This window comes from Pelodiscus sinensis, chromosome 5 (assembly GCF_049634645.1).
Source record: "Pelodiscus sinensis isolate JC-2024 chromosome 5, ASM4963464v1, whole genome shotgun sequence".
Lineage (NCBI taxonomy): Eukaryota > Metazoa > Chordata > Testudines > Trionychidae > Pelodiscus > Pelodiscus sinensis.
In genome coordinates this window covers 23,553,849-23,580,258 of record NC_134715.1, presented here as the reverse complement: position 1 = coordinate 23,580,258, position 26,410 = coordinate 23,553,849, and the positions used below count along the sequence as shown (strand labels likewise).

The following is a 26,410-nucleotide window of genomic DNA, read 5'->3' as shown; positions in this document are numbered from 1 at the left end:
TAGACCAGAGTGAACTTTCTGTCACCCTGTGAAAAGAGGCCTACAGGATGGGCTATTGGTATGTGTTAATTGGGCTGGTTGGGACAGGAGATGTACTCCCTCGTACCTGTCCACCATTTTGTTGATAAGGCTTTGTTTTTCCAAATTTAATTGAGGATTTCTGTAATTGGATGCCCTGACGTCAGACTGTTTGGCTAAGGGTATAAAGATACTAGGATTGATTGTATTAGCAGCCTTACTGGGCCCGGCTCTGCTGTGACCACGTTTGGCTCATGCTGTGCTTTATTAATTAATAAAGCTATTTGTTAGCTGCCTAAACACAGAGGAGCGTGTTTTTGCTTCGACACCTTGAAAGCCTACTCTAGAATTAATTTTGTAACCTAAGGATAGCTAATATCTTACCCAAGTCTCTTTGCTGCAGACCAAGCCCATTACTACTTGTCCTACCATCAGTAGACATGGAGAGAAATTGATCACCACACTCTTTAAAATAGCCCTTCCAATATTTCAAAACTACCAGGTCCCCATCATTGTCTTTTCTCATGATTAAACATGCCTGTTTTTTACCTTTACCCCAGAGGTAGCATTTCCTACGCCTTTGATCACTTTTCTTGCTTTCCTATGTACACTCTCTCCTGTTTGTCCACATCTTTCCTAAAGTGTAACGTGCAGGGCTGGAAACTATACTGAAGCTGAGGGCTCACCAGTGATGAACAGAGTGGGCAAATTACCTCCCTTTGTAACATTGGTGGGGAAATGTTCCCAATTAATATTAATCTGTTAAAAAGGAGGGTGCAGTTTTTAAAACCCAACTGAGATTTCAGGTTCAAGCTTATAGGTCCATTACTGAAACCATATTGTGTAGAGGACCACCTTGCAATACTTTGAATGAGGTAAGTGAAGAACACAGAGACCTGGGAGATCGGTTGGAAATGGGCAGGACCGTAGGCTATAATAGCAGAGAAAAAGAAGGGACAAGGCAGAATTGGGAGGTGTTAAGTATGGGTTCTCTTGGCCAGGCCTTGCGCGCATAGCCGAAATCTACCTCAGCAACCTCACCACATCACATGGATAGCAACAAGGCTTATCTGCCAATAAAATGGAGCTTGTCAGAGTCCAGCACTCAACACCATATATGGGCATCACACCGCACCCTGAACACACCCATGCCACTCCCAGAGCACAAACAATAGCAAATATGGTAATAGGCAATAACATGAAAACCCCTGAGCCCTAAGCTCGGAGAGGACTCCCGAATACTGGAAGACAGAATCTGAGTCTGGCTTAGGACTGATCACCCAAAGGCCACCTCCCACCCACCAAATCTAAAAAGGGGTGTACGAATCTCGAGCATGAGCCGATTCCTTGTATATCTTTGTGGTGGTGTTGTTGCTGAGTTCGTAAGTATTTAATTTACCCTCACTGTTTGTTAAGTGGTTTAAAAGAGAACAGCAAAATAGAGACAATGGATTTCAGGAAGGCAGATTCTGGTAAGCTCAGAGAGCTGGTAGGTAAGGTCCCATGGGAAGAAGGACTAAGGAGAAAAACAGCTGAAGAGAGTTGGCAGTTTTTCAAAGAGACATTATTAAGGGCCTGTGACAGGGTGTTCACCCTGCACTGGCCCTTTAAGGGCAAACCCCAGCCTGAAGCAGGGCTGGGGAGTTTAGCCCCAGCTGGGGCTGTATTAGGGGATGAGGGCCCAGCTGAGGGCTATATAAGAACCTGGGCGGCGGCTCCCAGGAGGAAGGTCAGTGAGGGCCTGGCTGCTGGGGAAGCAGGAGGCTCCCTGGAGCTAGAGCAGGGCTGGAGAGGCATGGCATGGCAGGGCTAGGGGAGCACTAGCCAAACAGATCCCCAGACTGCAGGGCCTGTATGGAGAAACAACTACCCCCGGAAGGGGGGCTCAGAGATTGATTTGGGCACTGCCGGAGGGCAGTGTGGTAAAGAGGATGACGCGGCCTGGAGGAGAGAGGGGAAACCCCACCAGAGGGAAGGTACTCTGCCAGCAGAAGGAGCTGAGTCCGGAGGCAGACAGCAGACCCCCGCTACGGTGGTGAGTGAACCCTCTCACAGATGGTGGAGAATGTGGGTAGAACCCTGAACCCCTAGACAAAAAGGGGGGTGTGCAAAAAAAAATCTGCACAAAATGGCGGTAAACCACAAGAGGGGCGGAGGGCGCCTCCCTGGTGTGAAGGGGAGGAGAGCCAGGACCATGGACCCCGCCCAGATATTTGACTGTCTCACGGAGCAACAAAAACAGCAGCAACAACACCAAGTTCAGTTGTTGCAGCAGCTGGCCACGCAAGGCCAGGTACAGCAAAGACAGCTGGTTAGGGAGATAACCCAGCAGCAAGAAAGATAGGTGCAGCACGGGATAGGGCGAGGGACAAGTGTTGGACTGCTGGGGGAGGGAAGCGAGGGACCGGTCGGGCCACCCCCCCCCCCCAGTTACCTATTTAGCTAACAAAGATGGGGCCCCTGGATGACCCAGAAGCGTACCTGGTCACTTTCGATAGGGTAGCGCAAGCTACACGCTGGCCAGAGGAATATTGGGCCACCTTCTTGGTGCCTTATCTTACAGGGCCTGCGCAGCTCGCGTATAGGAGCTTGGCAGCCCAGGATGCCCTAAAATATTATAAAGTCAAAGAAGCGATACTAGACCAGATAGGAATAACAGAAACATGGTGGAATACTAGGCATGACTGAAGTACAGGTATTGAAGGGTATGTGCTGTTTAGGAAAGACAGAAATAAGGGTAAAGGTGGTGGAGTCACATTGTATATCAAAGATGAGGTAGATTGTAAAGAAATAAAAAGTGATGGAATGGAGAAGACAGAGTCCGTTTGGGCAAAAATCACATTGGGGAAGAAAACTATCAGATCCTCCCCTGGGATAGTGCTTGGGGTGTGTTATAGACCACCAGGATCCAATTTGGATATGGATAGAGACCTCTTTAATGTTTTTAATGAAATAAATACTCATGGAAACAGTGTAATCATGGGAGATTTCAACTTTCCAGATATAGACTGGAGAACAAGTGCTAGTAGTAATAATAGGGCTCAGATTTTTCTAGATGTGATAGCTGATGAATTCCTGCATCAAGTAGTTGCTGAACCAACAAGGGGGGATGCTATTTTAGATTTGGTTTTGGTGAGTAGCGAGGACCTCATAGATGAAATGGTTGTAGGAGACAACCTTGGCTCGAGTGATCATGAGCTAATTCAGTTTAAATTAAATGGAAGGATAAACAAAAATAAATCTGAGACTAGGGTTTTTGATTTCAAAAGGGCTAATTTTAGTAAATTAAGGAAATTCGTTAGGGAAGTTGATTGGACTAAAGAAATTATGGATCTTAAAGTGGAGGAGGCCTGGAATTATTTTAAGTTAAAGTTGCAGAAGCTGTCAGAAGCCTGTATCCGTAGAAAAGGGAAAAAATTTATAGGCAGGTGTGTTAGACCAAGCTGGATGAGCAAGCATCTCAGAGAGGTGATTAAGAAAAAGCAGAAAGCATATAAGGAGTAGAAAATGGGAGGGATCAGTAAAGAAAGCTACCTTATTGAGGTTAGAGCATGTAGGGATAAAGTGAGAGGCTAAAAGTCAGGTAGAGTTGGACATTGCAAAGGGAATTAAAACCAATAGTAAAAGGTTTTATAGCCATATAAATAGGAAAAAAAAACAAAAAAAGAAGTAGGACCGCTAATTACTAAGGATGGAGTGGAGGTTAAGGATAATCTAGGAATGGCCCAATATTTAAACAAATACTTTGCTTCAGTCTTTAATGAGGCTAATGAAGAGCTTAGGGATAATGGTAAGTTAACAAATGGGACTGAGGATAAGGAGGTAGATATTACCATATCCGAGGTGAAAGCCAAACTTGAACAGCTTAATGGGAGTAAATAGGGGAGCCCAGATAATCTTCATCCAAGAATATTAAAGGAATTTAAGTCCATTAGCAAAATTTTTTAATAAATCTCTAAACTCAGGGGTTGTACCATTTGACTGGAGAATTGCTAATATAGTTCCGATTTTTAAGAAAGGGGAAAAAAAGCGACCCGGGTAACTATAGGCCTGTTAGTTTGACATCTGTAGTATGTAAGATCCTGGAAAAAATTTTGAAGGAGAAAGTAGTTAGAGACATTGAGGCTAATGGCAATTGGGACAAATTACAACATGGTTTTACAAAAGGTAGATCGTTCCAAACCAACCTGATCTCCTTTTTTGAGAAAGTAACAGATTTTTTAGATAAAGGAAATGCAGTGGATCTAATCTACCTCGACTTTAGTAAGGCATTTGATACAGTACCACATGGGGAATTATTGGTTAAATTGGAAAAGATAGGGATTAATATGAAAGTTGAGATGTGGATAAGCAACTGGTTAAAGGGGAGACTACAGCGGGTCATACTGAAAGGTGAACTGTCAGGTTGGAGGAAGGTTAATAGCAGAGTTCCTCAGGGATCAGTTTTGGGGCCAATTTTATTTAATCTTTTTATTGCTGATCTTGGCACCAAAAGTGGAAGTGTCCGAATAAAATTTGCGGATGACACAAAGTTGGGAGCTATTGCCAATTCAGAAAAGGATCGGGATATCATACAGGAAGATCTGGATGATCTTGTAAATTGGAGTGATAGCAATAGGATGAAATTTAATAGTGAGAAGTGTAAGGTTATGCATTTAGGGATTAATAACAAGAATTTTAGTTATAAGCTGGGGACACATCAGTTGGAAGTAATGGAGGAGGAGAAGGACCTCGGAGTCCTGGTTGATTATAGAATGACTATGAGCCGCCATTGTGACATGGCCGTGAAAAAGGCTAATACGATCTTGGGATGTATTAGGCGAGGTATTTCCAGTAGGGATAAGGAGGTGTTAATCCCATTATACAAGGCATTGGTGAGACCCCATTTGGAATACTGTGTGCAGTTCTAGTCTCCCGTGTTTAAGAAGGATGAATTCAAACTGGAACAGGTACAAAGAAGGGCCACTAGGATGATCCAAGGAATGGAAAACCTGTCTTATGAAAGGAGACTCAAGGAGCTTGGCTTGTTTACTTTAACCAAAAGAAGGCTGAGGGGAGACATGATTGCACTCTTTAAATATATTAGCGGGATAAATACCAGGGAGGAAGAGGAATTATTTAAGTTTAATACCAATGTGGACACAAGAACAAATGGATATAAGCTGGCTAGTAGGAAGTTTAGACTTGAGATTAGACAAAGGTATCTAACCATTAGAGGAGTGAAGTTCTGGAACGGCCTTCCAAGGGAAGTAGTGGGGGCAAAAGATCTATCTGGTTTTAAGATTAAACTAGATGGGTTTATGAAGGGGATGGTTTGATGAGACATCATGATCTTGGTAACTAATTGACCATTCATTATCAGTGGGAAATAGGTCAATGGAGGGATGATAGGAGTTACTATAGAGAACTTTCTGGGTGTCTGACTGACGAGTCTTGCCCACATGCTTAGGGTTTAGCTGATCGCCATATTTGGGGTCGGGAAAGAATTTTCCTCCAGAGTAGATTGGCAGAGGCCCTGGAGGTTTTTCGCCTTCCTCCGTAGCATGGGGTACAGATCACAGCTGGAGGATTCTCTGCATATTGGGGTCTTCAAAGTATTTGAAGACTTCAAAATCTGAGATATAGGTGAGAGGATTATTCTAGGAGTGGTGGGTGAGATTTTGTGGCCTCCACTGTGCAGGGGGTCGGACTAGATGATCATAATGGTCCCTTCTAACCTTAAAGTCTATGAGATAGGAGTGACTCCAGAAACCTATCGGCAGAGGTTCCGGAGTGAACGATATTCTCCCGGGGCGCAACTGAGAGCCGTGGCCCAGAAACTAAGGGAACTGGCCTGGCAATGGCTGGAACCAGACAAACGGGATAGCCCCCAGATAGCGGATGTTGTGGTCCTGGAACAGTTCCTGCAAATCCTCCCCCCAGGGGCCCAGCAATGGGTACGCCAACATTGCCCCCAAACGCTGGCCGATGCGGTCACCGTAATGGAAAATTATATGGCAGCCGAGCTCCCGGGAGGACCGATGAGAGGTGACAGAGAGGCCCAAGGGGAGCAACCCTTAATGGGCAGAGGGAAGCCAGAAAGGGGAGGCAAAGGAATCGAGGCCTGCGGGGGCCTGGGGCGAGGATGGACGAGGAGGCCGCCAGAGGCCGAAAAGGAAGGCCTTCCCAGGGACCCCGGAATAAGAGGGACCCGGGAGGAGACAGTCGGAGAGGGAGTGGCCGAAGGGAGGTCCACCCATAACCGCTGCTACGAGTGTGGACAGGAGGGGCACTTTAAGCGGGAGTGCCCCTTTATAGACTGCTCCTTTGGGCAAGGGGTACCCTTGGGGGTGTTCCCTCACCCCACTCGAGGAGCTACAGTAACCACCCAAGTACTGGTGGAGGGGGTCCTGGTTCAGGCGTTGGTGGACTCGGGTTGTGGGCAGACAATGGTCCGTGAGGACTTGGTCCCGAACCCCGAGCCCGCTGGGACCACAGTGTGGGTGAGGTGTATCCATGGGGATGTACGGCCCTACACCACGGCTTGGGTACGGCTTCAGTGTGAGGGAGAAGAAGGCATCTGCCAGGTAGCGCTGGCTCCCCAGCTCACCTACCCAGTGGTCCTGGGTCGGGATTGGATGGGCTTCCGCCGGGTTTTACAGGCATGGAACCAACCAGACCCGGACCCGCAGAGAGAGGGGCTGGAGGCAACAGAAACCGAGCCCGACTGGGTCACCGAGCACGACTTCCTCGACGAACAAAGAAATGACCCCACACTGGTACGAGCCTGGGAGCAAGCCCGAGGAGGGGAGGAAGGCGGTGTGCCGAATCAACAAGAGACATAGTTTAAGGTACGGGGGGATCGCCTGTATTGCGTAGCCTGAGAAACCGAGGGGTTGGGGGTGGTCTGGCAGTTGTTAGTACCACGCCGCTACCAGAATAAGGTACTGGAGCTGGCCCATGCGAACCCCTGGTCTGGGCATCTCGGCCGGGAAAAGACTCTACAGCGGATCATGCAACGGTTTTTCTGGCCGGGGATATACAGAGCCGTTCGGGACTTCTGTGATTCGTGCCCCGCCTGCCAGCACACACGCCTACAGCTATGCCCCAAGGTCCCGCTGGTGCCCCTCCCAGTAGTAGGCATCCCCTTCGATAGGGTGGGCCTGGACCTGGTAGAACCAGTGGAAAAATCCTCGACCGGCTTCCAATATATCATGGTCCTGGTGGACTATGCAACCCGTTACCCAGAGGCCGTGCCACTGAGGAACACCACCGCAGCCACGATAGCAGGGGAACTAATCAAAATATTCGCCCGGGTGGGAATTCCCAAAGAGATCCTAACAGATCAAGGGACTAATGTGACATCCTGCTTGATCCAAGAGTTGTGCAGGTTACTATGAATAAAAACGTTGCGGACTTCGGTCTACCACCCCCAGATGGATGGGGTGGTAGAGAGATTTAACCGGATCCTGAAAGAAATGCTAAGATGATTTCTAGATGAGGAACCCCGCGACTGGGATAAAGCCCTGCAGGCCCTGTTATTCACCATCAGAGAGGTGCTGCACGCTTCGACCGGGTTTTTGCCGTTCGAACTGCTGTACGGATGACAGCCACGAGACATCTTAGACCTGGTCAAGGAAACCTGGGAAGAGCAGGAGTCCAGAGTCCAGGGGACTGTAAACTATGTCCTAAAGTTAAGAGAGAGGCTGAAGTGGCTCGGCAAGTTCACGGAAAGAAATTTGCGGCAGGCTCAAGACCGCCAGGAGCTAGCGTACAACCAGGGCACTAAAATGAGGGAGTTCAAGGCCGGAGATCGAGTCCTCCTCCTGTTGCCGATAAAAGAATCGAAACTGTTAGCCCGGTGGCAGGGCCCCTTTGAGGTGATACGGAGAGTCGGGCCGGTGGATTACGAAGTATGGCTAGATGAGAAGCGGGCGAAATCACAGATATATCATGTCAACCTTTTGAAGAAGTGGAAACCCCGCAAAACGCTACTGATCACAGTGGAGCTAGAGGAGCCGAAAGTGGGCCCCTGGATGGGCAAGATGACAGACAATGCAGCCCCAGCTATGGGAGAGGACCTCACGACAGCCCAACACCAAGAGGTGGAAACCATCGCATAGGAGCACGCCACCACGCTCACGAAAACCCCCGGGAGAACATCAGCGATTTACCACCACATCTCGACGACCCCGGGGAAAAGGGTATGTGACGCAATAAGGCCCCTACCCCGGAAAATGTGGGACCCTGTACAGAAAGAGGTCCAGGAGATGCTAAAGCTAGTAGTGATCGAAGAGTCCCGGAGCGGCTGGAGGAGTGCCATCGTACTCGTACCGAAGCCAGACGGGACGCTCCGATTCTGCGTGGATTTCCGGAAGGTGAATGCGATATCCCGATTCGACGCTTACCCCATGCCCCGCGTGGGCAGGTATTAGATAGACTAGGGCAGGCCAGGTACATATCAACCCTAGACTTGATGAAAGGGTACTGGCAGATCCCGCTTACCCCAGCCTCGAGAGAAAAAACAGCCTTTTCAACCCCGTTCGGGTTATTTCAGTTCAAAACAATGCCGTTCGGCCTACATGGGGTGCCGCGACATTCCAAAGGCTGATGGACCGAGTCTTGCAGGACCACCGGGACTACGCAGCAGCCTATAGTGATGACATAGTCATCTATAGCCAAAACTGGCAGGACCATACGTGACACCTGCGAGCAGTGTTGAGGACGTTAAGGGATGCTGGTCTCACGGCCAACCCCACCAAATGCCATAGAGGCCAACGGGAGGTAACCTATCTAGGATACACCGTAGGGAGGGGGAGACTGCGACTGCTAATGGACAAAGTGAAAGCCCTAGCCGAGTATAGGTTTCCAACGACCAAGTAGCAGGTGCAGCAATTCTTGGGCCTGGCGGGGTATTACAGAAGATTTATCCTGCAATTTGCAACGATAGCAGCCCCCCTCACGGATCTGACGAAAGCAGAACAACCAAAAAGGGTGACACCCTCGGGGGAGGCCAAAACGGGCCTTTAACGAGTTAAAGACGGCATTGATGCGAGCCCCGGTGTTAAGGCAACCGGACTTCTCAAGGGAATTTATAGTGCAGACAGATGCCTCGGCGGTAGGATTAGGGGCCGTCTTAGCTCAGGAGATAGAACACCCAATCTTATACATGAGTCGGAAACTGTTCCCCAGGGAAAAGGCATACGCCACGATAGAAAAAGAGGCACTGGCGGTGAAATGGGCGATTGAGGCCCTTCGATATTACTTACTAGGAAACCCTTTCAAGCTAATAACGGACCATACCCCACTAAAATGGCTGCAGTCGATGAAAGAGACAAACCCCCGAATAACAAGATGGTATCTGGCCTTACAACCCTACAGGTTTGAGGTGACGCACCGCCCCGGACGGAGACACAACAACGTGGACTTTTTTCAAGAACGGACAAGCCAGAAAGCATCACAGAAGGGAAAAAGGCAAGAAACCTAAGGGGGAGGGGTGTGACGGGGCAGCCAGGGCTGCCGACGCTAACCCCGTGCCCCGAACAGACCTGCCAGGCGGCGCAGCCACCGGAGAGACTGAGCGGCGCTGCCACGCCTGTTCAGCAGCGGCTGCCGGCGCAGGCGCAGTTGGCCCCTGAGCAAGCTGCCCGGAGGTGGGGGAGCTGACGGCTCAGCACGCAGGCACCGGCGTCCTCAGGAGGGGGAGCCGACGACCCAGCGGGCAGGCGCCGGCGTCCCCAGGAAGGGGCACCAGCTTTAAAAAAGGGCCCCCGCTGGAGGTGGGGGTGCGGAGGACTGAACGCGGCCAGAGACGGCCAAGACCGGGACCAGGACGGACGGAGCAGCGGAGGCACTGACAGAGGAGTGGAGCAGCCCAGCTAGGAGAGGTGAGCTCCCCCTTCTCCCTTCCCCGCCCCAGGGGAAGATGGACAAAGACTAACCAAGACGAAGGAAGCAGCCCAGGACAGGGTCAGGGAGACCCGGGGACCGGCGAGTTGTGGCCGTGGCCCCCCCGGTCGGGCAGCGCATCTAGGACGCCTACCCTTAGGGTCCTGGGCTGGGACCTGGAGAGTGGGAGGTCCCAGGTCCCCCTCCACCTCGGAGAACCCCTATAAAGACTGACAGTGCAGTTGCAACCGGTGTCTAAAGGCGCCCCCCCCCCCCCGTGAGAGATACTTAAGGGGGAGGGTGTGTGACAGGGGGTTCACCCGGCACTGGCCCTTTAAGGGCAAACCCCAGCCTGAAGCAGGGCTGGGGAGTTTAGCCCCAGCTGGGGCTGTATTAGGGGATGAGGGCCCAGCTGGGGGCTATATAAGAACCTGGGCGGCGGCTCCCAGGAGGAAGGTCAGTGAGGGCCTGGCTGCTGGGGAAGCAGGAGGCTCCCTGGAGCTAGAGCAGGGCTGGGGAGGCACGGCAGGGCTAGGGGAGCGCTAGCCAAACAGATCCCCAGACTGCAGGGCTTGTATAACGGCCTGATGGAGAAACAACTACCCCCGGAAGGGGGGGCTCAGAGACTGACTTGGGCACTGCCGGAGGGCAGTGTGGTGAAGAGGACGACGCAGCCTGGAGGAGAGAGGGGAAACCCCACCAGAGGGAAGGTACTCTGCCAGCAGAAGGAGCTGATTCTGGAGGCAGACGGCAGACCCCCGCTACGGTGGTGAGTGAACCCTCTCACAGGGCCCAAAAGCAAGCTATTCCACTGCGTAGGAAAGATAGAAAGTATGGCAAAAGACCACTTTGGCTTAACCAGGAGATCTTGCATGATATACAAATAAAAAAGAAGTAATAAAAAGTGGAAACTAGGACAAATTACAAAGGATGAATATAAGCAAACAATACAGGTATGCAGGAGCAAGATTAGAAAGGCAAAGGCACAAAATGAGCTCAAACTAGCTACAAACATAAAGGATAACAAGAAGACTTTCCCTTTCTAAACATATTAGAAGCAAGAAGGCGGCCAAGGACAGGGTAGGCCCATTGCTCAGTGAGGAGGGAGAAACAACAGGAAACTTGGAAAGGGCAGAGGTGTTTAATGACTTCTTTGTTTTGGTTTTCACCAAGAAATTTGATGAAGGAATGCCTAACATAATGAATACTAGTGGGAATGGGATAGGTTTAAAAGATAAAATAACAAAAGAACTACTTAAAAATAACTCAAAAGTTAGATGTGCACAAGTCACCAGGGCCTGATGAAATGCATCCCAGAATACTCAAGGAGCTGATAGAGGAGGTATCTGAGCCTTTAGCTATCATCTTTGAAAAATCATGGAAGATGGGAGAAATTCCAGACAACTGGAAAAGGGCAAATATATTGCTCATCTATAAAAAGGGAAATAACAACAACTCAGGAAACTACAGACCAGTCATAACTTCTGTGCCAGGGAAGATATGGAGCAAGTAATTAAGGAATTCATCTGCAAACACCTGGAAGATAATAGGGTAATAGGGAACAGCCAGCATGGATTTGTAAAGAACAAATCATATCAAAGAAAACTGATAGCTTTCTTTGATAGGATAATGAGTCTTGTGGATAAGGTAGAAGCTGTGGATGTGGTATACCTAGACTTTAGTAAGGTATTTGATACGGTCTTGCATGATCTTCTTATCAATAAACTAGGCAAATACAACTTAGATGGAGCTACTATAAGGTAAGTGCATAACTGGCTGGATAACTGTTTTCAGAGTAGTTATTAATGGTTCACAATCCTGTGGGAAGGGCATAACAAGTGGGGTTCCGCAGAAGGCTGTTTTGGGACTTGTTCTGTTCAATATCTTCATCAATGATTTAGATACTGGCATAGAGAGCTTATTAAGTTTGTAGATGATACTAAGCTGGGAGGGTCATAATTCAAAATGATCTAGACAAACTGGAGAAATGGTCTGAGGTAAATAGGATGAAGTTTAATAAGACCAAATGCAAAGTACTCCACTTAGGAAAGAACAATCTATTTCACACATACAGAATGGGAAGCTACTGTCTAGGAAGGAGTACTTTAGAAATAAATCTAGGGGTCATAGTGGACCACAAGTTAAATATGAGTCAACAGTGTGATGATGTTGCAAAGAAAGCAAACATAATTCTGGGATGCATTAACAGGAGTGTTGTGAGCAAAACACGAGAAATCATTCTTCCGGGGAGTGTCTACACTGGGCCACTTATTCCGGAAAATCAGCTGCTTTTCCAGAATAAACTGCGAGCTGTCTACACTGGCCCTTGAATTTCTGGAAAAGCAACAACGCTCTACTGTACAAAATCGGCCGCTATTCCGGAAAAGCTATGCTGCTCCCGCTCAGGCATAAGTCCTTATTCCGGAATTCATGCCAGTGTAGACACAGCCCCCCCGCTCTACTCTGCACTGATCAGGCCTCAGTAGAAGTATTATGTCTGGCTCTGGGCACCACCCTTCAAGAAAGATGTGGAGAAATTGGAGAAGATCCAGAGAAGAGCAACAAGAATGATTAAAGATCTAGAGAACATGATCTATGAAGGAAGACTGAAAGAATTGGGGTTTAGTTTGAGAGGGGAGATGATAGCAGTTTTCAGGTATCTAAAAGGGAGAAGAAGGGAGAAAAATTGTTCTCCTTGGCTTCAGAGGATAGGACAAGAAGCAATGGGCTTAAACTGCAGTACGGGAGGTTTAGGCTGGACATTAGGAAAAAGTTCCTAATTGTCAGGGGGTATGTCTACACTACCACCTAGTTCAAACTAGGGTGGTTAATAGGCAACTGGAGTTGCAAATGAAGCCTGGGATTTGAATTTGTGGAACGAGGTGTACAGGTAGTTCAGAATAGGAAGCCTAATCCAAACTACCTAGTTTGTGCCACATGTAGCCATGGTCACGGAGTCCGAACTAGCGGACATTTAAAAATGGCGGCACCCGGCAACATGAAAACGAAGCCCGGGAAATTCAAATCCCGGGCTTCATTTGCAACTCCGGTTGCCTACATTAACCACCCTAGTTCGAACTAGGGTGGTAGTGTAGACATACCCAGGGTGATTAAACACTGGAATAAATTACCTAGAGAGGTTGTAGAATCTCCATCTCTGGAGATATTTAAGAACAGGTTAGGTAGACATATATCAGCGATAGTCCTGCCATGAGGGCAGGGGACTGGACTCGATCTCTCAATGTCCTTTCCAGTTCTAGTGTTCTATGATAAAGCCATGTAATTACCACTTACACAATAGTACCATTATACTCTGTCATAAAAATATATAATGGGTGAATATATAATGAGTCCATGGCAGTCTAAAGTGCACCCTAATAATCCTGGAACCTAACAGTTCTTTTTTTACATTAAAAAGAACAGTTGCGCAAGAGGGCTTATTCCTGAGCAGGTGCATCATAGTTCTTGTGCAAGAAGCCCTGATTTCATACATTAGGACGTCAGTGTTCTTGCGCAAGAACTCCCCGCCAGTGTAGACAGGCAGCAAGTTTTTGCACAAAAGTGTTCGCTTTTGCGCCAAATCTTGCCAATGTAGACACAGCCTACATGTTTAAGATGTGCTCCAATCTCCTCCTTATACTATCAATACAGATACCCTTAGATAACTGAATATGTTATTAAAATGGTATGTCCACAATACAGCACTATTTTGAATTAACTTCTTTTGAATTAGTTACTTCGAATTAGCTTATTTTGAATTAACGCAGCTATATACAAAAACTAATTCAAAATAGTGTTTTTCTAATTAGAAATAGCGCGTCCACATTGAGTGGATCCTGAATTGAAGGTAAGCCTGGCCAGAACCAGTGCCAGCACGGCATCAGGGTCCGACTTAGTGTGTGGGGCTGCTGCCTCAGGCTATCCAAGGTCTGTGCTTAAAGGGACCCTATCCCCCATTCCGGACAGACAGTTCTCAGGTTTCTCTGCTTGCTGGTCTACCTCGCTGAGGGACAGCAAAGCATTTGTGTCTCAAGGGGTATGTCTACACTACAAAGTTAATTCGAACTAACGGACGTTAGTTCGAATTAACTTTGATAGGTGCTACAGTAGGTAGCACTTAATTCGAACTAGCGGAGCGCTTAGTTCGAACTAGGTAAACCTCATCGTACGAGGACTAAGCCTAGTTCGAACTTACTAGTTTGATTTAAGGGGTGTGTAGCCCCTTAATTCGAACTAGTGGGAGGCTAGCCCTCCCCAGCTTTCCCTGGTGGCCACTCTGGCCAACACCAGGGAAACGCTTCTGCCCCCCTCCGGCCCCGGAGCCCTTAAAGGGGCATGGGCTGGCTACGGTGCCCATGCCAGGTGCAAGCCTGCCAGCACCCAGCCAGCAGACCCTGCACCTGGCACGACTCGAGCCAGCCACCTGATGCCCCCCCAGCCCTCCCCCTCTTCCCGGGACCAGGCTGGCGGCTCCCGGGAGCTTGTCTGGGACCGCAAGAGGCGGGCACCCGCCTGGTCTAGTGCAGATATCATGGACCTCGTCCACGATCTCCTCACTAGGTACAGCAAAGTGGCCGTCTAGGGCCGGAGAGCTGCCAGCCTGGCCACCCAGGAGCAGGTTTGCATGAAAATCAAGGGGGTCCACTAAGATCCCCTACCCTCAGCCCTGAGCTTACAATGACCGTACTGGGTCAGACCAAAGGTCCATCTAGCCCAGTAGCCTGTCTGCCGACAGCGGCCAACGCTAGGGACCCTGGAGGGGATGGACCGAAGACAGTGACCAAGCCATTTGTCTCGTGCCATCCCTCTCCAGCCTTCCACAAACTTTGGGCAGGGACACCACTCCTACCCCCTGGCTGATACCACTCCATGGACCCAACCTCCATCACTTTATCTCACTTCTCTTTAAACTCTGTTCTAGTTCTAGCCTTCACAGCCTCCTGCAGCAAGGAGTTCCACAGGTTGACTCTTTGCTTTGTGAAGAACAACTTTCTGTTACTAGTTTGAAGCCTGCTACTCATTCCTTTCCTTTGGTGTCCTCTAGTCCTTCTATTATGGGAACTAATGAAGAATTTTTCTTTATGCACCCTCTCCACCCCACTCATGCTTTTATAGACCTCTATCCTATCCCCCCTCAGTCTCCTTTTTTCTAAACTGAAAAGTCCCAGTCTCTTTAGCCTCTCTTTATATGGGACCTGTTCCAAACCTTTGATCATTTTAGTTGCCCTCCCCTCTCCCAGCCTCTCTTCCCCTCTCCCACCTCCTTTTCCCAGTCTCCCCAAGTTTTGTTCAATAAAGAGAGATTCTATTTTTGACCATGTTTTCTTTATTTTGTACATCAGGAAGGGGGGCTAGGGAAGGGTAAGTGGAAGGAGGTGAGGGAGGAATGGGGCACGAGCCCCCGATGGGGAGGACTGGGCTGGCTCTGCGGGCTTCTGGGGGTGGAAGCTCTCCTGCAGCCCCCCAATTGCCCCCTCTCCCCAGATGGCAGCCTGTGGCAAGTGCAGCCGGTCTGATGGCCGAGTGCTGTGATGTGCCCAGTGTGGGCATTCCGGGCACTCCAAGCCAGGACTGGTTTTCAAGTGGGGCACCCCTGAGAACTGTCTGTCCGGGGTGGGGGTCAGGTCCCTTTAAGTGCAGCCCTCGACTATCCTGAGGCAGCATCTCCACGCTCTAAGTCCTCCTCTGATGCCCTGCCGGCACTGCTTCCGGCCATCCTTAAGCCCTGTTCAGGGTCCACTCAATGTGGACATGCTAATTCGAATTAGCAAAATGCTAATTCGAACTAGTTTTTAGTTCTAGACGTGTTAGTTCGAATTCACTAATTCGAACTAAGTTAGTTCGAACTAACTCTGTAGTGTAGACATACCCTCCGGGAACTCCAAGACAGGAATGCTTTGCAAGCGGGGCACCCCTGAGAACTGTCTGTCCGGGGTGGGGGTCAGGTCCCTTTAAGTGCAGCCCTCGGCTAGCCTGAGGCAGCAGCTCCATGCTCTAAGTCCTCCTCTGATGCCCTGCCGGCACTGCTTCCGGCCATCCTTAAGCCCTGTTCAGGGTCCACTCAATGTGGACATGCTAATTCGAATTAGCAAAATGCTAATTCGAACTAGTTTTTAGTTCTAGACGTGTTAGTTCGAATTCACTAATTCGAACTAAGTTAGTTCGAACTAACTCTGTAGTGTAGACATACCCTCCGGGAACTCCAAGACAGGAATGCTTTGCAAGCGGGGCACCCCTGAGAACTGTCTGTCCGGGGTGGGGGTCAGGTCCCTTTAAGTGCAGCCCTCGGCTAGCCTGAGGCAGCAGCTCCATGCTCTAAGTCCTCCTCTGATGCCCTGCCGGCACTGCTTCCGGCCATCCTTAAGCCCTGTTCAGGGTCCACTCAATGTGGACATGCTAGTTCGAATTAGCAAAACGCTAATTTGAACTAGTTTTTTAGTCTGGATGCGTTAGTTCAAATTAGCTTAGTTCGAATTAACTAATTCGAACTAAGTTAGTTCGAATTAGCGCTGTAGTGTAGACGTACCCAAGGTGCTCTGCTTGCCCTCACTTGGGACACCACGGCTCTCTACAACATGGAACCAGACCTGCCCCCAGGGACTCTGCTGTGTCTCATGGACAGTTGCCAGCAGCCTGACTGCGCTGTCTGCAGGCTGCCATCTGGGAGCACCATCGAGGGGCTGCCCGGATCCAGGGGACCCTGTGGAAGAGCTTCCACCCTGAGGAGAACTAACAGTCTCCCCGGTCTGCCTCACTGGGGGCTCGTGCCCCATTCCTCCCTCTTGTCCTTCCACTTACCCTTCCCTAGCCCCCCCCCCTTCCTGATGTCAAATAAAATGCACTTTTGTCTCAAAAATAGAAACTCCGTTTATTTAACAAAACTGGGGGGGATGAAACTCTGGGGAGATTGGGAAGGGCAGCGGGAGAGGGGAGGAGAGAGGTTGGGAGAGGGGAGGGGGAAAACTTGGAGGATGGAGCTGGAAGGGGGAAGCAAGTGGAAGAAGGAGGAGGGGAAACTCAGCACTCAGAGGTGGGGGTCTTGCCGGGCCAACTGCCTCCCAGCACGGCAGGGGAGGGGGCCTCGGCATCCCCAGGGGGATAGGGAGGAGGGTGTGGAGGTTGAGGTGGGGGGGTGTGGAGGAAGAGGCGGGAGGGAGGCAGGAGTGGGAGGAGGAACAGTAGCTGGGGGGGGGGGGGCAGCAGGCTCAGGACTGGCATGGGGCAGCATGCTCTGCACCAGGGCCTGCAGATGGTGACAGATGGCACGACTCTGGGCAAGCAGCTCCTGCTGGAACTCCCAATCGTCCTGCTCCATGATCCGGCTCAGGGCTCGCAGGGCCTGCAGGTGCTGCTTTCTGAACCCCTGCCACGTGGTGGTGGTCCTGCTGAGGCCGCAGGTGTGGGATCATGTCTCGGGCTGGGTGGTGCGCCCTTCACGAGCAGCTGGTGTGGCTGTAAAGAAAGAAGAGAGGTAGTCAGTTATCTCTGGGGACACAGTGGATGATGCCCAGCACCCTCTGCAAGGTGAGGGCGACTGTGCCCTGCACCGTCAGAGCTGATGTGCTTGCACAGAGGCCAGGGTCGTCATGTCCGGCTCTGCCCGGGAGTGGGAGCTGCCCTGAGACTGCACCCATGCCCCTGTGCTGTGTATAATGGGGCCGGGGCGGAGGGAGATGTCCCCTGCCCCTGTGTAAAGGGGGCATGTGAAGGGAGGGCATCCTGATGTGTCCCGCCCCGAGATTGGGAGCATGTCAGGTCTCTTTACACACGTGTGGCTTTCGGGCCATGGCCCCTGTATGGCACGCAGCTGGAGCCACCTGCCCAAGGGGGCGCGCACTGTCTACGGCCCCTGGCTGGCCCTTGGGTGCTGGGGGATTGGGCGGGGGATGGCTGGCTGCCACTGGCTGCCATTGTGCGGCTGCTGGGAAAGGGGCTGTGGCTGCTGGCAGGCCTGGCTCTTGCATGTGCCCAGTGGCCAGACTCTACCTCTTTAAGGGCCCCCCAGGCTGGGGAGAGGAGAGCAGTTTTCCTGGTTTGGCCCAGAGTGGCCACCAGGGGAAACTGGGAATGGCTGGAGACCCCCTATTTCGAATTAAGTGTCCACACAGCACTTAATTCGAATTAGCTATTTCAAATTCGGCTTTACTCCTCGTAAATTTGAAAGAAGCACTCCGCTATTTCGAATTAAATTCGAAATAGCGGTATGCATGTGTAGACCCTATTGAAGTTACTTCAAAATAACGGCTGTTATTTTGAATTAATTTTGTAGTGTAGACATATCCTAAGACTCAATAAAGCCTTTTTTTGAAATTAATGTAAAACCAAAATATAGCATAAACATAACTCTGGGTCATGTCCTTGTTAACATCTATTTTCCTGCCTTATTGACTCCAATTTATCCCTTTTGTTCAGGCTAACAAGCTCATTTTCTCATACCCTTTATATCTTTAAACCAAAACAATTTCTATTTAACATAAGCAAAGGGTGTTTGCATTATTCTTGTTAATATACCCAGAACTATATTAGCCTTTTTCTGTTTCATCACATTGTTGATTCATATTCAATTTGTCATCTACAACCCCCACCCCAGGTCTTGTTCAGCAGTACAGCTACCTTAGCCAGATATTCCATAGTCTGTATTTGTGTGTTTGATTTTTTTTTTCCTTTTCAAAGTCAAGTTCTTTCTGCTTGTCTTTATTCAATTTCATGTTCTTGATTTCAGACCAATTTTCCAATTTGTCTAGGCTGTTTTGAATTCTAATCTTGTTCTCCAAAATGCTTGCAACTTGTCCCAGGTTGGCATCATCCCCAAATTTTATAAGCATACTTTCCACTCCATTATTTAAGTCATTAATGGAAATATTGACCAGCACCAGCCACAAAACTGACCCGCCATAAGACACTGTTAGATGAGCCATGCCACTTTGACAGCAAACAATTAAGAACTACTTTTGAGCATATTTTTGCAACAAGTAATGTACCCACATTATAGTATTTTCATTTAGATTGCATTTCCCTACTTTGCTTCTGAGAATATAATGTGGGGTCACCAAATTCCTTATTAAAATCACAATATATGAAGTCTACTGCCTCCTCTCTATCCACTAGGACAGTAAAACTGTCAAAGAAGAATATCAAGTTGATTTTGCATGATTTTTTTCTTGACAAATCCATACTGACTATTCTTAATAATCCTATTCTCTAGATGTTAATGACAGTTCAATAATTATTTCAGTGTCTTTTCAGGTATCAAGGTTAAGTAGAGAGGCCTATAATTCCCTAGGTCCTCTGTGTTGCCTCTTTTAAAGAAAGACACTAAGGCCAGGTATAGGGAAAGTCGAATCAAGATATGCAATTCCAGCTACGTTAATTACATAGCTGCAGTCTTAACTAGACTCACTAAATCAAACTCTGGAAGATCTATCACAGTAGCATTGATCTTCCATCTAGTGAAAACGGCCTAAGTTTGCCTTTTGCCAGCCCTCTGAGACTTCACTGTCTTCCCTGGATTCTCAAAGACAATTGCTAACAGTTCAGAGATTACTTCAGCTACTTTAAGTACCTGAGAATGAATTTCATCAGCCTTTGATTACTTGAATAACTCTAAAAGTTCTTTAACCTGTTGTTTCCCTATTATGGCTTATGTTCCTTCTTCCTTATAAATATGTATTGTGTTGAGTATCTAGTCACCATTAGATACCATTGGTCAACTTCAAAAACAGACTGAAGAGAGAAACTGCTGGGTTAGAATTCATGTGCAAATTCAACACCCTGAACCAAAGTCTAAACAAACACAAGGATTGGTTCTTGCATTACAATAGGCAATTTCTCATTCAGGTATTCTCCCCTTATCACCACTGTTGGAGATTAGCCACATCCATTCTGATGTAATTAGCACAGTTGTCACTCTCCTATCTCTGTGTCTTTCCCCCACTTTCTTTGTTTCTTTCTTTTCCTCTTCAGCATCTGAGGAAGTGAGTTGTGGTTCACAAAAGCTTATGCTCTGATACCCTAACAGATTTATTAGGGTATGTCTACACAGCAAAGTTATTTTGAAATAACAGCCGTTATTCTGAAATAACTATCCTAGCGTCTACACAGCCATTCCGTTATTTCGAAATAGCAGAGGGCTTATTTTGAAATTGGTGAACCTCATTCCATGAGGAATAGTGCCAATTTCAAAACTGCTATTTTGAAATAAGCGCTGTGTAGACACTTATTTCAAAATAGGGGACCTCCAGTCCTTCCCAGGGTGCCCTGCTGGCCACCCTGTCCACAAGGCAACTTCTGACCTGATGCCCTGCCAGAACTGGTTCCAACCAGTCCACTCAGTGTGGATGTGCTATTTCAACATAGAAAAACGCTATTTCGAAATGCATTTTCTGCATAGGCGCTATTTCGAATGAACTATTTTGAAATTAGATATTTCAAAATAATGCTGTAGTGTAGACATACCCTTAGTCATTAAAGTGCCACCGGCCTCCTTGCTGTAGTCCCAATTAGTCTCTGTAGTAAAGACTGAAGCAAAACAGGCATTAAACTCTTTGGCCTTGCTTCTCAGTTCTGATACTGATCTCTTTTTGTAAAGCACTTTGAAATCTAAAGATGAAAATCCTTAAATAAGAGCAACTTACAATTATTGTAGGCAGAAAGAGATACTGAATGACTTGATAAATGCTGCAAGAGGAGTCAAGGCTGGTGGCACTGAATACTGTAAGACGATCTCTACATTGCATCAGGAAGCATACAGTACAATCCTCCCAGTACATTTCGCCATCATCTGCACTGAAATGCAAACTTCTTTTTAGATCAAGCAAAGTAAATGAGATCAGGAAACTAGGCCCCAAAACAGGTTCACCTCATTCTAGGAAAAATGAAGGCACCCAGTAAGTATACCCTACATTTAGAATTTGCTAGGTTCTGTATTCTGGGGCTTTGTGTCTGACCTGTGTGGATTTAGACAATAATGGATGATATGAAAGATTAAAGCCAACATAAGAATATTTAAGGTCATGTCTATATGAACACATACTGGCCGGATGTCAGAAACCATGATGGGGATGATCAGGCCTAGGAATGTAAGTGAGGAGTTGAGTACTCGACTACTCTACTTGAATTCCTCCACTGCTTCCCACACTCAGTGCAGTATAGAAGGGGAGAGTCCGGGACTGGCAAGGACCCAGGACAAACCAGCTATACTGAGGGTGGCTTAGCCGTAGCTCCACTCTCTGCGTGTCCCATGCACCAGGCTAGCACTGCTCTCTGGGGAGCCCTGCTCACACACAGCAGGTGGAGAAGTGGCCAGGGCTGCCCAGCACTGGTCCAAGAGCCAAGGACCAGTGCCCAGTTGAGCAGAGCACAGCAGCCAGGTGAACTTAGCACTCCCAGGCTTGGCTTGGGGAGATGCAGACTGGCTGAGCTGGGGGTGCTCTGCAGGTTAGTCTCCCTTGGCAAGCTGGGCCAATCTCGCTGGTAGCACTGTGTGGAGCCCTGGGCTGGGCGGATGGTGCTTGGGGCTCTATGTGGACTCAGTGGGGGCAGGACCTCTGGCTGGGCAAAATGCTCGGGGAGCCCAGCCATGCCCTGTGGGCACCTGGGAGGAGATTCTGGCAGCCAAGCCGGTGTGGCTGAGCTTACCGCTCAGCTGGAGCGCGTTGAGCTCTGCACACCAGCAGCAGCAGCAGCCCACTAGGCTCACAGGCAGGGACTGGAGCTTGCCCATCGCTGAGGCTTTGTCCTGGATGGGCGCTATGTGGCTCGGCCCAGGTGCACCACAACCCAAAGGTGCAGAGCAAGATCAGCAGCCAACAGCCGAGCAGAGCTCACATGGTGTGAGCACAAGTTAGGTTGCAGCCCACCCTGGCCCTGCTATTCCTGGCTGGGCACTGCCTGTCTCCTGCCTGGCCCACTTGGTGCCTGGGTGCAGCTCCCCGGCGTGTTGGGTAGTCAGTATGCAGCCCCCGCCTGCGGGGGGCCCTTGCCCCAAAATGACTTTGGCTTTGCCCCCATGAGGCTGGAGATCTGAATAGGCAGGTCAAATGTCCCTCTGCCAACCCAGTGCTGCCTTCCTACAGTCCAGCCCATCCGCTCAGAGTTGCCTCAGCCCTTCGGCTCCAGGATGCGTGCAGCGGACAGATGTTTGCCAAGGTTCCCCCCAGCTGCCAGGGCCTGGACAGGAAAGCCGAGGAGCGGGGGCAATTAAATGAGATGCACTGGGAACCCGTGTTCCAGATCAAATTCATCCATGGGCTGCCCCTTGCTGGGCTTGCCCAGCATGTTTTGCTGGCCTTGGGGCTGGCTGCGAATAGGGGCTGCTGGACCTGATGCAAGCTTGAGCCAGGTCCAGGAGCTACACTTACTGCGGCTCTGCAGTTTAAATGTAGAAGGAGCCGGGCTGGCTACCTACATGCCCATCTCTTACTACATTTAAACTACAGAGCCGCAGTAGGGGGTAACTCCTGGAGGTTTCCAACCCTATCAACTAATCATGTAGTCAATAGAATTTCTATCGACTACATGATTAGCTGATTACTTGCTTCTTTAACATCCCTGGTCAGGCCTAGTGGTGGGAGCCAGAGGGGAGGGGTACAGCCAGAATTAAGAGTCCATGCTGAGACTGGAGAGAGGCTGAAGTGAGAGTAAGGCTAGAACCAGGCTAAGGCTCAGGGAGCTTGTTGCCACTGTTGGACAGGAGAGAGTTCCAAGCCCTGGAGTGTCATGGAACAGACTAAGCTGCTGCCCCTGGCTTGTGGATTGGCTGGAGCCCAGCATATCTTACCTTCTCAGCACTTTCCAAGGGCACTTCTCCAATGTCTTCGGGCCCTGCTTGTTGGGGTGTGGGTGATGGAATTCACAAAGAAATTTGGGTGCATGTATGTTACCAACTGGTTCCCATGAGCGTTCAGCTGTGCCATACCTTGTCTAGTCCACAAGGAACATCAGTCATTCTCAGAAGAGCTGTCTTGTCACATATTCTTCCTTCCTCTGAACCAAGACATTGGATCTAGGTATTTGTGTATATCCAGAACAGGAGTTATCCATGTTTTAACACAGAAAGGTGATATACTGGAGCATCTTCATGGTATGGAGTAGCTGTATGTTAAAGGGTCAATCTGTTGAATGATCTGTCATAGGCTAAAGTAACTGTGGTCTACTTTCTCTGAGTTTCGGGAGATGTTCAAGTTCTTAGTTGAAAGCTATACCCTGTCTTCAACCAGCATGGGAGGATGACCCTCTCAATAAAGTTCAGCATATATTGTTTGTAGTCCTGTTTGGCTGAGTTTAATATGATTTTATTGTTCTTGAATGCAGTGGAGATATTGAGCCAAATCTGTGGCTGCAGGAACACAGGAGGCTGGTACAGATGGCAGAAACCACGGGTAGACCCTCTAACTGGCACAGAAGGGACTTTGGTGAGTTGCTTTGTGATAAGAGATATTTTAAGCAAACTTAGCAAAAGGCAAGATCCCAGTTATTGGTGATGGGTGAAGCAGCCGAGACAGTTTGAAAATTAGGCTTATGTGTTCTGTTTGTTCATTTGGGGATGGTAGGCAGAGGAAACAAGCAGATGACTTCAGGAGTTTGAATGATTCTCTCCAAAAGTGGCTATTAAATTGTGGTCCATAATCAGGTGTAATGTCAGTTGGTAACCCATGGAGCTTGAAGATATAGTATTCAAAAAAAATAAGCGAGTTGTTTCTTCTGCACTGGGGGTCTTCTAGCAAAGCAGGAAGTGCTCCATTTTCATTAGGAGGTCAATGATGACCTGTGCAGCTCTAAGACAGGGTAGTCTGTGAGGCAATCACTATAAAAGCCCAAGGTTGAGATGGAGTTAGAAGTGGGACCAGGCAGACTGAAGGTCTGGCATAAGGAGTCTTCGTGTAACTGCCAGACTTGCAGGAAGCAATGTAAAACTGGACAGAGGAAAATAGTTTTGGCCATCAAAAGTTCTGAGCGATCAGCTTCGTTGTCTTCTGATACCTGAAATAGCCTGCCGGAGGCTAGCGGGGGTCGGATTCCTTGCATAGCTGGAGTACTGGGAACATAAAGGAGATCCTTCAAACAGAGTGACTTACTTTTGACTGAGATGCTTGGGTCAGAATTTGTTGACATCCGTGTCACTGCAAGCAGATCATTAGCTAGTGAGGACCTTGCACTTGATCTTTTGGCCCTTGAATTTTACAGAATGAGAGGGCTTCAATGCAGTGGCAGGTTCAAGAGGGTTATTCCCCTTATCTAAATAGTTCTCCTTGCAGAATGACCAAGGCCGGATTAAGACCTTTAGAGGCCCTAAGCACTGAAAAGATTATGGTGCCCCCCCATATGTAATTCAAAATAAAAACAATACTAGACCGTAAAAATCTTTTTTTTTTTTTTTTTTTTTTTTTGTGCCCCTGCTTTGCTGGTGCCCTAAGCACGTGCTTAGTCTGCCTATAGGGTAATCCAGCCCTGAGAATGACCCATAAGGTTTGCCCTTTCAAGTTCCAGGCCACTAGGTCACAATGAAGCTAAGTTTAGACAAGAGGACCAACATATGATGTTTTGGATGAGGGTTGTAGCCGTTAAGAGATGTTTCAGGTTCTGACAATCTGTGCAATGCTTCCTTTGATTCATAATATTTACATCTTTAATTTATTATATTAGGTGCTGAGTGACTTCTGGGGAATGTTGTATTTAATTCATATTAAAAACTTACATATTACTTGGCTCACCTTTATATCACAAATCTACAATCCACTTCCGTACTTTTGGTTTCCAAATCTCCTCCTTTACCCTTAGGTTTTCTGAAAACAAAACATCTGAAATAGATAGAAATGTATTTACATAGATTTATATACAGGCAGTCCCCAAGTTACGCGGATCCGACTTATGTCGGATCCACACTTATGAACGGGGCTTTCTCGCTCCAGAGCTCGCAGGCAGCGGGACCGCCCAGAGCGCAGCGGTCCCGCCACCTCGACCTCCGGGGCGAGAAAAGCTGCTCCAGGTGCCCCTGGTCTCCTGGGGACTGTCTCCAGCAGACCAGGGACACCTGGAGCAAAGCGGCAGCGGCGGCGGGGTGCCGCGCCTCAGGCTTTGCTCTGGCAAAACCTCAGAGGCACGGGACTCTGCCGCCGCTGCGGCTTTGCTCCCGGTGTCCCTGGTCTGCTGGAGATGGTCCCCAGCAGACCAGAGGCACCGGGAGCAAAGTGGCAGCGGCGGCGGAGTCCCGCGCTTCTGAGGCATTGCCACAGCAAAGCCGGGGAGGCACGGCACTCCGCTGCCGCTTTGCTCCCGGTGCCTCTGGTCTGCTGGGGACTGTCTCCAGCAGACCAGGGACACCTGGAGCAAAGCCAGGGAGGCGGAGGGGTCCCGCACCTCTGAGGCTTTGCTCTGGCAAATCCTCAGAGGCATGGGAGTCCGCCGCCACTGCCGCTTTGCTCCCCGTGTCCCTGGTCTGCTGGGGGGGGGAGCGCAGCTAGTGGCCGCCCCCCCCAGCAGACCAGGGAGACGTGGAGCAGGTGCGCTGGAAAATCAAGGACCTGCGGCAGTCCTACTCCTGGGCTTGCCTGCCAGGGGCCAACCCGGAGGCCTGCCCCCACTTCCAGGCTCTGGACCGTCTCCTGAGGGCTCATGCCGTTCCTGCCCCCGGGACGTGATAGACCCCGGGGCAGAGGGACCGCTCCAAGAGACGGAGGAGGAGGATGGCTCCGAGAGCCAGGAGCCTGCCGGGATCCTGCCCAGGACCCGGGACCCCCGAGGCACCCCACAGAGCTGCTCGCCTGTGTCGGCCAAGGCCGGGGAGGCATCCACCTGTGAGCACCATCATGCTCCCCTTATGTGTACGGGGGGCTAGGGCAAGAGGGAGCCCTGGGACCGTGCGCCTGGGCCTTGCCCACCAAGGAGCAGCAGCTGGGGATCCTACAGGGGCCCTGGCCTTGCAGAGGGGAGCTGGGTTTCACACACCTGGGCCCCTGGGGTAATTGACCGCTGGTCTTGTTTCACCACAGCCGCAGCACCTGGGACTGTAGGGCGCACCACCCCGCCTGCAGCAGCCGCCTGCGCCCGGGCAAGCAGGAGAGCCAGGAACCAGGAGGAGTACCAGAGGCGGCACCTCCGGTTCCTGGAGCAACAGCTCCGTCTCCAGGACCACTGGGTCCAGGAGGACCTGAGGCTGTGCCGGAGGAGCTTGGAGGCACTGGAGGAGCAGGGCCGTGCCTTGCGAGGCCACCTCCAGAGCCTGCTCGTCCGCTTCCCAATTCCTCCTGCTTCCCCTCCTCCCCCTGCTCCCTCTGCTCCCTCTCCTGCTCCCGCTCCTGCTTCCTCCACACCCCCCCGTCCCTCCTGCCCCACCCTCCACAACCATTCCCCACCAACGCCCCCGGACCCGCAGTATTGCGAGACAGGAGAGGCAGCCAGACCCCCACCCCTGAGCTTTCCTTTCCCGTCCTCCCTTCCCTCCCCTTCCAGCTCCCTCGTCCCAGGTTTCCCCCTCCCCTCTCCCACGCTCCTTCCTCCCTCCCCCCACCCCAGTTATGTAAAATAA

General features: G+C 49.7%; 1 protein-coding gene across 1 annotated transcript; it reads left to right on the top strand.

Annotated features, from left to right (window-relative positions):
- The first annotated feature begins 1,508 nt into the window (after nucleotides 1-1,508).
- On the top strand, nucleotides 1,509-26,410 carry LOC142829502 (uncharacterized). Its single transcript, XM_075929184.1, has 4 exons — nucleotides 1,509-2,053; nucleotides 6,660-6,848; nucleotides 23,197-23,297; nucleotides 25,875-26,410. Exons 1-4 carry the CDS (start codon nucleotides 1,950-1,952, stop codon nucleotides 26,408-26,410), a joined length of 930 nt encoding a protein of 309 aa, XP_075785299.1. The 5' UTR covers nucleotides 1,509-1,949.

Excerpts from the sequence above, each read along its gene's own strand:
- LOC142829502 (XM_075929184.1), top strand. The coding sequence starts at position 1,950 with ATGACGCGGCCTGGAGGAGAGAGGGGAAACCCCACCAGAGGGAAGGTA. Across the intron at positions 6,849-23,196 it reads AACAAGAGACATAGTTTAAG|TGGAGATATTGAGCCAAATC; the intron begins GTACGGGGGGAT and ends TCTTGAATGCAG. Across the intron at positions 23,298-25,874 it reads CTGGCACAGAAGGGACTTTG|CCGCAGCACCTGGGACTGTA; the intron begins GTGAGTTGCTTT and ends GTTTCACCACAG.